Source organism: Tetrao urogallus, assembly GCF_951394365.1.
Source record: "Tetrao urogallus genome assembly, chromosome: 6".
NCBI classification, from domain to species: domain Eukaryota; kingdom Metazoa; phylum Chordata; class Aves; order Galliformes; family Phasianidae; genus Tetrao; species Tetrao urogallus.
Window position 1 is genome coordinate 55,191,127 of NC_136819.1, and position 10,688 is coordinate 55,201,814.

At 42.1% G+C, this 10,688-nt stretch overlaps 1 protein-coding gene across 1 annotated transcript; it reads left to right on the forward strand.

Moving 5' to 3' along the window:
• Positions 1 to 429: 429 nt before the first annotated feature.
• LOC306947378 (potassium channel, subfamily K, member 16-like) lies at positions 430 to 9,947 on the forward strand (the record flags this gene model as incomplete). The annotated part of the gene is given in 6 exon segments (XM_079536676.1): positions 430 to 624; positions 2,651 to 2,771; positions 4,987 to 5,153; positions 6,672 to 6,680; positions 6,682 to 6,856; positions 9,622 to 9,947. Coding segments are annotated over 6 exon segments (993 nt in total).
• Between the last annotated feature and the right edge of the window lie 741 nt (positions 9,948 to 10,688).

The window sequence follows — 10,688 nt, forward strand, 5'->3', positions numbered from 1 at the left end:
TTTGAGGACTGTCCTCACCTGTTCCTAGAGCCTCTGGTGAGTGTTCCTTGAGCAGGAGGAGATGGCCACCTGCCAGCTCCTAACATCCTGACTCATTTTTCCTGAGAACTCAGCAAATCAGAGTTTCACAGACAAGAGGAAATCCCTAAACAGCATGCAGCCCAGAGAGTGGAAAGGGTTGGTTTTTTTTTTTTTGCTTGTTTTTGCTGTTGTTGTCTTTAATTTTGTTCATTTGTTTTTCTTTTTTTCTTTGTTTTTTGTTTTTTTTTTAAACTCCCAGCCTCCCCTTGAGTGTATTTGACATCTCGCTGTCCCTGTCAGCGCAAGATCCCAGTGGAAACAGCAGTTGGGAGGACTCTTCCTGCCTAGGGGAGGCTCCTCAGGAGTTTGTGGGATTTACCAATCTCTCCCTGTCCCTTACCGAGGGCCATGTGCAGTGGAAAGCTGCAGACAGGTTTGCTGGTGGGCAGCTACTTCGTCTACTTGCTGGTGGGTGCAGCTGTGTTCCAGGCACTGGAGAGGACTGCCGAAAAGCAGCAGAAAATGGCAGCTGCTCAGATGAAGGAGGCTTTTCTGCAGAATTTCACTCACCTCACAGTGGCAGAGATGGAGCAGTTTATGAAGGTGGGTGCCCGCGCCGTGCAAGCTCTTTCTCCTGCCCATTTCCCCCTCAGATGTTATTTCCTATTCATCCTTGCTGCAAAGATAACTCTCTCTCTGTGTTCTTGCTGGTGTGTTCATCTGGATTATTTTTGCAAACCCCAAACCCGTTCCCTGGTTTAGGGAGGCAGATCATACTGATCTGTACACAAGTACAAGTTGATGTGGTGTGATAAAATGTTGTGTGTCAGCTGTTAACACTCCCTGCTCTAAGATGGCTCAGTTCTTTGGGTTTGTGCCTCCTGCTGGTACATCTTTCAGTGGGGCTATGCTCATCTCCAGTGGGTGGCACAGCAGAAAAATGAGGCTGTCTGAAAGTAATGGAAGTGGTTGCCACACACAGCACAAGAGAACAATATAGTGAACCCTGAAATAATCTGTTGGAGGAAAATAAAGATGCTTAAATTCCTACAGGAAGCATAACACAGTCAGGGTTTATTTCTAGAAAATGCTGGGGGTTGGAACTTGGTGATCCTCGAGGTCCCTTACAACTCAAGCCATCCTACGATTCTGTGCTGCAGAAGTTAAATAGGCAGCACAGTCAAGAGAAAGGAGCTTCTGGTCACAGCACGGGAAACTGAGATTGACTACATTTCTCACTCCATCATAGATGTTTCTTAGCTGCATTTGCTACAGTGCAAAGGAAACAAGGATTGCAGATAGCCTTGCCAGGAAGCATGTCTGCATGGGAAAGTAACAGAGCTCTTAATGAGCGTGTTTTGAGGATAAGGAGAGAAGGGAGGGAGCCACTATTTCTAAAAATGCAAACAGTGGCTCAGCCCAGAGTTCACATGTGCATGCATCCCCTTCATCGTGGATTTTATTTTATTTTTTTCTTTTGGAGGGGGGGGGGAATGGGTGGGAGAGAAGAAAAAAAAATAAACTTCTTCAGGACAATCCTTGTGCAAGTGCTGCCAGGACTTACGTTAGCCTTGACTTTCTGGGACTGTAGTAAAATGGTGAGGGAAGAGGAGTTAAAGCCTTCCTGGTGCAGTTTATTTCATCTAATACCTTGTCTTTGCTTGGGCTCAGCCTTGGATTTTGTTTCTGCTGCTTCTGTAGAAATCAGTCTGCATCCCAAATGTCTAGATAAATGTCCTCTGCTTGCTGAGGCAGGCCAGTTGGATACTGGGGTTCTTTCTTGTTGTTTTTCTTGTTTTTGAAGCCTCAGAAAAACCAGCATCATTTAGAATGAAATCCACAGAAGGAAGGGGACTGAAAATGCATGGAGTTATAGATGATAGAGCTGGAAGGGCTTGGGAGATAACACCCTGCCACAGGACAGTCTCAATTCAACCCAAGCCTTCTCCAACAGATGTTCACTGAACTTCATCTCGAAGGCTGCATTGTCAATATTGTCCAGGTTCACGCATGCCCCTTGCAGAATGCTGTACATGTCAGGCTGGATTCTGATTGTAGTTGCATCAGTATTAATGCTTTGCAAACCAGTGACTTTATAAATATGTAGCTCCAATGAGACTACAGCCTTAAAACTACATTTTGTGTGTGTCACATGTACCCAGCTGTAACTCACTAATGCCTGCATACAGGTGAGCAATTAGATCCCAGCTGCACCACTAAAATCTCAAGGGCAAACTCAAAACCAGGCGCCCCATCAGTTCAATTGGTGGGCTGCTTTGTTCTGCTGTGTCTTCTGTAGATCCCTTCCTCCCCCCCCCCCCCCCAAGTACTTAGCCTGCAAGAAGCAAGGTCTTTAGGGGCAAACTTCACACTGAAACAAACAAGTTCTCCTAAAAGCCATAAGAGCACCCAACATAACTGCAGGGCAAAAGGCAAACTTTCAAAACCTGCCAGCTAACCTTGGCAGCAAAGGTGTGAGTGGTGTTAGAGCATTAATGAAAACAAAGTGAGTGGTGTTCACAGGAAAGGAGCAGCAGTTGTCTTAATCTGTAGAACTCGTTCAGCAAAGACTTGAGAAAAGCAGTTGCATTGATTAAAATAATAATAATAATAATGCCTTCCCTTCCAGAACCTGACTGAAGCAATTCAGAAGGGAGTTTACCCTATTGGAAATGAATCACAGACTGAAAACAGCAACTGGGATTTCAGTAACTCCTTCTTCTTTGCAGGCACAGTGGTTTCCACAATAGGTCTGTTCTGTGATTCCCATATTTGTGTGTGTGTGTGTGTGATATTTATGTCTGCTTACTAGGATCTAAACTTTCAAGGATAGAAAGTCCAGTTCTTTATTGGCTTGCATGGGAAGCAGCTACTGACATGGTCCTGAGCCCTCACTGATGCCCAAATGTTTGTGTATTACTTTGAATTTTAAAATACCAATAGTCTTTCATTTTGATCTTTTTTCTTTTTTTTTCCTCACTTGTTTCTTCTTTTCAAGCCATCTATTAAAATCTTGTTCTGCTGCCAGTTGTGGGTAGAAGATTTGACTGTCCAACATCTGACTTTTATTCTATGGTCAAACAGGCTTTAAATCTGGGAGTGGAGTAAAGCATAAAAGAATGGTATGAAATAAGTGAACTTTGCTGGGAAGGAAGAAATGAGAAGAGGACAAGGCAATTTCTAAGACTTTTACACTGCTTCTTCAAGCTATTCTGACCATCCCAGGGGCTGCTTGCCCCTGCCTGTCTCTCCCTTTCCCTCAAATATGCATCCCAAAAAGCAAAGGCCTGCAGAATTTGAGCATGCTTATGGCTGCTGCTTCACACTGTCATGCAATGAGGGTTAAATGTATGTTGTCACAAGCTGAGGCCTCTCCCACTACACCCTAAGCACAGCTGTGCCTGTGACCTGTAAGTGTGACATGTCTTGGGTCCCTGTGGTGCCCCACCATCGTGGCAGGTGTGTTGGTGTTGCATGAACCCATATGGAGATTTCTTGCCATAGAAGAAAGGGGATGTAGAGACTTGAGCAAAGTGTTTTCCAGCAGTTTGCACTCATCTGCTGGAACGCTTTTAGTATGACACAGAAAAATTCTTTAGGAGGATCTGGAGAAGAGAAAGAAGAATCGCTTTCCCCTGTTGATAACATTGTCCAAACACCACCAAAGAACTTGAACTGAAAATCAAATCTCACTGATTTTTTTTTTTATTTTTCTGCTCCTCAGCACTGCAGTTATAAGTCAGACTCCATCAGTGTTGAAGAGGTCATTTTATTATAGAAAACTGCTGAGTACTCTGGAAGTCTCCTGACCCATCACGTGAAAGACAAACATTTCATGGAAACAGCAATATTTACATATTAATAGCCAATCCATTCCTTGCCATTGCCTGTATTATTGTAGTTTTTTCATTGTGGCATTTCTCTCCCAAGCAAAAGGGTTTCTTCCCATCAGATTTGTTTCCCCGCTGGGCTCGGCTGTCCCAGGAAAAGTCCCATTTGCTTGTTTCTCTGCCCCCTTACTGCATAGCATACCTCTTAGTGAGGCACTTTTACCCATCTTCACCTATCTTGGCTTTGCTGCCATGAAAATGCAATATTTGTGCAACAGGAAGCACAAAACACCTCAAGCATCTGAGTCTTAGCAGCCAGTTAATCACTCAGTTGTTTTATTTGTCATCTCCCCAGAGGAAAACATGCAGTTTTCCAAATAATGGATGTCTTGAGTTGAACTGTGCTCTGGAAAGTGCTTTTTCTCATGGTGAGGATAAAATAAGGACATACACAAAGTACAGAACTCTAGCACTTAAAGATGTACCTCATGAGGTCTAAGAGCAGCAAAGCCTACAGTCCATTAAAGGACATGTTTGGAGTTCTGCAGCTGTTGTTCCATTACTTATCTAAATCCTCTTTTAATAGAATTTTAAGAAAATTATCTCTCTGGCATGAATGAACTGACTACCAGTAAGGTCTGGGTTAATTAGTGCAAGGTATTGTAATGCACCCTACAGTGTCTCAGCCAGTATCTGGACGTACCAACCTACTGGCATTCAGCCACGGAGGTCACTAACACACAGGCATATCTACAAGAAGGCAGATTGTTTGATTCTGGCATGAGAAACAGCCTGAGACTCTAGACTTGACATCTTCCAGGTCCCCAGCCTTCTGGTTTTTGTCTTCCTGTGTATCTCTCACGGGAAATGCGTATTTTCCATAACTGCTTTTAGATTACGCTTTCATTCCCATTAAGGCTTGGTTGTGAGAACAGCACTCTGCATCCCACAGAACATCCAGGATGAATCACTTCTGCTTTCTAGTTTTGCCAGAGAAAAGTGAATATGTAGGCTAGGAAGTGCTAGCCACATTTTCTGGAAACAAATGCAGGCCAGGCTTGGTTGTGTGTGAATGTGATCATGGATTGCTCCAGCTCTCTGGAATATCCCCTCTGACATATCTTTCTTTTCATAGGTTATGGCACGCTACATCCTAAAACTGTTGGGGGCCAGATCTTCTGTGTCTTTTTTGCTCTGTTTGGAATCCCTCTGAATATTGTTTTTCTGCACCGTGTTGGTAAGATCCTCTCACTGCTGTGTAAAAAGCTGGGGAAATTCCTGTACGAAAAAGGAATGAGAAAGGTAATTGGTTTTACTTAGGCACAGTGACATGCTAGTTTCTAGGCTGTTTCCCAAGATACATCCTGGCATTATCCTCTGTTACGTTTGTTCTCTTGCTGTGTTGGGCATTGTGCTAGGAGAGGAAAAGAAGTATTCTCTCCCTGCAGAGCTAAGCAGAGGAGGCAACTAGAGGAGGTTTTCAGAGAGGGGAATATGCTTTGCCTGTTCATCTACATAGCATGTCTGAGGCCACTTCAGCAATCAATGGAAAGAGAGAGAGAGAGAGAGTGCTTCCTTCCACTTCTCTAGACACTTATCTCAGGAGCTAACACTAGGGAAGTACCTGCCCCTCTTTATTGGCAGCTCAGAGATAGGTGATTTAGCATCTCACCTTGAGAGAAGAGAGCTGTGATGTAGCTGAGCTGTAGGAGTTTCAGTAGACGCTGGCTCAGTGCTTAACGTGTCACCCCTCCTTATTTGTTATGCAGTCCTTTAATCCCTTTCCGCCTTTGACTTCTGCAGCAAGGAAAATTCAGGCTCAAGTTGCCCATTTGAGCCCAGCTGCTGTGAGGTGAGGAGGCACTTGCAGGGGGCTGGAGGCACGGTATCTCTGTTCTGGTTATGGCGCAGGTTATTGGGAGCTTCTCACATTCTCTCAATGCTTCTGATGAAGTGAGAATGGCTCTTCTGTGTCTCCTGCTGTAATTCTCTTCATTAGGATTAGGTATGAATGTTACAGACAACTCTGATCAAACCGTTCAGTATCCTCCTGTGTCTGGCAAACTTAAGTAGCATGTAAGGCTAGATTAGATGTTGAATCTAGCACAAGCACAACACATAAAGGCATGAGAAATTACCCAGCAGTTGCCATTCATTTCCAGACAATCTGGACTTAAAAAAATGTGCATATAAGATAGATGTATCTGGTTGAAAAATCTTACTGTCTGACAAGTCTTTTTATCCAACCACAGTTGCTTCATAGCTGCTTGGTGGTAGGATGGTTCAAAAGTCACTGGCTAACAGTTCTTCATCAGGAGTTTGTTTGTTAAAGGTCTCCTCGTAGTCACTTATCCACTGGGTAGGATTTAAGTTGTGGTACAGATGCAGTGATAAAGTTAACAGTCGAGACTCTGTAAGATACTGCAAGCAATATTGGAAACGATGTAAATTATTTTTTTAAACATCTATTTTCCAAGGCAAAATTGAGTGTTCTTGGGAATACCTGAATGTCTGAAAGCTAGCTAAAAGTGATGTCGTTTAGTGAAAACTGGAAATGGCCTAATTCTGGTAAAAGTCATTGGGAATTCCTTCCATATGTGTGGGCATTAAAGGCTAACAGAATAAATAAATTAAAAAAAAAAAAAAAAAGACTATATCTCTCAGGTTTATTATGGATATGGAACATCTTTAATGCATAGATTCCCCCTGCTTCAGGGCAAGACACAGTGATTATAGAAGGTATTCCTAGGTGGTCACCCATTTTGAATACCAAGCGTTATATATGGCCTGCTAGTGTGTCAAATCATGATTGTAATTTAGTTGTTTCTTTTTTCAGAAGAAGATCAAATATCTGACCCTTCTGTTCTTCCTTGTGACTGGGATCCTAGTGTTCCTGTGTTTGCCATCACTGTTCTTCCAGATCACAGAGGGTTGGTCGTACAGTGAAGGAATTTACTTTGCATTTATCACCCTCAGCACCATTGGCTTTGGAGATTACGTAGTAGGTAAGATTGATTTCAGAGAGGAGGTGCAGCAAAGCACCTCTGTGCTTTACTGTGGGTTGACTGCACAGGTCATCAATGTACTCTAGAGACAAATCTTCTGTCTAGTCTTTGACCAGTCTTTGCTTTGTAAGATTTTGGAGGAAATACTTGTCTTTCTAGGATTTCATGAGCTGATGAAAGCACAGAGTTGTATAAACGTAATGAGATGGGGTGCAAAAAGCCAAATATTTTGGGGAGGGAAGGGTAGAATTCAACAAGCCTAGGAGTTTGCATATATGAAAAGGAGATAGTTGTGACTGCCATATAAGATACGTATCCCTGCTTTAGCCACCTAAGACTTACATTTCAGAGTATACAGTAAAAATATAAGTGCTTGTGTTTCAGAAGACATGATTTTACAGAAGTCCAAGAAGTAGAAACTATAGTCACAGGGCAGTGGGAAAATCTACTCATGAAAATCTATGAGAAGTGGATCTTAAATAGGTACATCACTTTAAGAGCAGCCTTCTTTAGTATCCTTGTGCACTACTGCATGTGCTTTGCCTTCCCAAGTTAGAGCTTAGGAGGTTCCTCTGATGTCACACTGTTGAAGCCACACTCCAGCTTGTTGGTGTGCTTCTCAAAACACTTTGTGACTCTGCTGGTCAAAATACACTCTGAACAGAATCAGCTTCTAGAAGAAATCCACAGTGAAAACCAGGAGTCAAGTGTGTGTCCATGGGAGAAGCAACAGAACACCTGGATTCCTTGAAGTATCAAGGATTTCTCCACAACAACCTGTTCTGCCAGCATCTCTCCAATACAGGCTTTTCCTCGGCACTGGTACAAGAAGGAAGCTTTGGAGCTAATACTTGAGTTTTGCAATTACAAGAGCAATAGCCCCAGAATAGCTACTTCAATAGCACTTTCCTCAGGTGTAAACATGTTATTTTACAAACACGGTTAAACGAATTAGACGAGCCTCCTGGCTCTGTGAGTTCTTCTTTAAGATGACTTAACTGGAGCTGCAGTATTTTTTCCTGCAGTAGTTATCTCAATTGGTGTCAAACAATGGCAGTAAAATGCCTCAAGTTGTGCCAGGGTAAGTTTATGTTGGAAATCAGGAAAAACTTCTTTTACAGAAAGGGTTGTTAAACACTGCAATAGGCTCCCCAGGGAGGTGTTTGAGTCACCAGCCCTGAATGTGTTTAAAAATTGTTTGGATGTGGTGCTCAGGGACATGATTTAGCAGAGGGTGGTTAGAATTAGGGTAGCATGGTTAGGTTGTGGTTGAACTTGATGATCTTGAAGGTCTTTTCCAACCTGAGCAATTCTATGATAAGTTTTAATGACACACACAGCTTCCAAACACAACAATCAGAATGAATGTTCTTCATCTTACATGTTTAGAATTGATTACAAATGACCAATGGTTTTGTGCTGGCCAAATGGAAGAGGACAGGCATGAGTTTATTTGCATTTTAGTAATTCTGATTTTTGTAGCTGCTGTACTTCAAAGATGAGATAAAGCCTGTTTTGTATGGGGAGAAATCCTAGGAAGATGACAGTCCTGATTCAGCTGTTTGCAGCACGTGCACACATGGGTGACATTTCTAGGGTGAAACTCCCCTTGGTCTGTGAACCAGCTTTATGCCTTACTGAAGTTCAGCTTTGAGTTAACGTTATGTAGATATTACTAGCTGCTTTGCAAACAGTGTTGAAGTCCTAACCCCACACGATGAGCTTCACACAGAACAGAAAAAGAGATGCTTTACAGGAAGCCTGACAGCTTCTCAGTCCCAGCAAAAGAAATAAAACCAGCTGTCGGTTATCGATTCATGATTACAAACCAGCTCACTGCTGCCCCATTTCCAAAGCTTTGCATGATGAAGTACAAATCCAACTAGTTGATTTATTTAATGCAAAGTGCTGCAGGACATGAAATGGGATGCCAGCATCCTGATCTCTTCTGAGCAGCTTCAGAATGTGAAATGTTGTGGTGATCTCCCTGTCCATGCATGTTGCTGTTATCTCTGCTATATGGATTCACCCTTAACAATGACTTGCAACATTCACCAAGCAGCATTACTAAGTTTTTGTGCTGATGCCAGGACCGTATCGTTTCAACAGAGGGGAACTAGATGCAGTAGGAACAAATGCTTTCTGAACATTGCTTGTGGATTGCTGACATCTGAGCAAACAAATGAAGTGACCCATGCAGAAAAGTGGGTGTGTAAGGCTAGGTGATGCTAAGTGGTACAGACTGCATGAAATAAGCTCCAGTCCACTAGTTTCCAACACAGAAACTTGCGTTCTTGGCAAGTAGTGAGTTCTCATCAGTCATCTACTTTATTAATGGAAAATGCTCCCGAGTCCATTCAAAAGTCAAGTAGGAATTGCAATTTCGATTAAGCATATCAATAATTTAGAGCAATTACCTATCAGGTCATAATTGCATTTTACAGAATCACAGTAACTTGCTTGGAGGCCAATCCACACCAATCTCAGTATATCTTTTGGAGAGACCATCATGTGTGCTAACATATATAAAATTGAAGCCACAAGAGACTGAGTCAGCCTGAATCTGGAACACGCTTTCCTCTGACCTGGAGTACTGCTGCTGTATTTTATACATCGCATACTGTAGTATTCCATCACAATGAAAGTCACCTTGAAGCATTCAGTGTAAAATACATTAATTGAGTCCATTAGGCTTGCCTGTTTTACACAGGCAAGGCCAGTTTAATTTGTTAATTTTCTCCTCCTTTCTCTCCCCCTACCTGCAGGTAAACAACCTGGCAGGATTTATTTTTCCTACTACCGAACAATTGTGGCCATTTGGATTCTTTTTGGACTTGCCTGGATTGCTCTCCTATTTAATTTATTGACAACGGTTCTAGAAGATACTGAGAAAATAATTGTCAAGGATCTTCATCAAATTGGAAAGGTGGGTGAGGATAATGCAGCAAGTCAACCAAGAAGGTGCTGGCCTGCTCAGTTTATTCCAGAAGAAGAACTGATAGCACCTCGTGCTGAAGGGGACGCCCAGAAAATGGAGTCATTAGCAGCAGAGGGTGCACAGGAAAATGGAGTTAGTAGCAGCAGGTTCTGAACAAACAAAAAATGAAAAAAAAAAAAGTGTTTTCTGATAGCCAAAAATACTGGCCATATGCTTTAGCACGGACATTTAATTCTTCATTGGAAATTTGCTGGTGCATTATTCTAAAGAAATCCCCATGGAAATTAAATGTATCCCACCTTTTGCTGAAGTGTGGCCATTTAGAGCTCAAGACTTTCAGTTACACAGAAACACAATATTAATGATACGAAATTTGCTCTACAGTTTGCAGCCATCTTGTGCTAAAACATTACAAATGCACCCATTTTGTGAGGCTTTTTTAAGATGCTTCCATGAAAACGCAAAGGAGGGGTGTGGTAGAGCTTGCTTACTGTATTTGGATTTTGCTGCTTGTAAAAAAAAAAAATCACATCTCTTCTTGGAGCTGACATGTACAAGCTTTTCTGAGTTTCTGAGTAATACCAGCACCTTTGGAAGAAGAAGAAATAAGGGCATATAACATGCCTTGATTTCAGACATCACATAGGATGAACTGGCATGATCTGAAAGCCGTGTTTGAAGGACAAGACCTGGGCTCAGTGCAGAGATGGATGAGCAAGGTTAGAAAAAGGATACCTGTATTAGAAATGATTAATTCTACATATTCCTGATTTACACTAAGATGAATAAAAGCAACTTCACTTCTTATCCCTGCAGCTTTGAAAAACCTTTCTGATGAACATACAAGTTCAGATTTTAAAATGATTATATTTCATAAGGATATTACAAGATCAG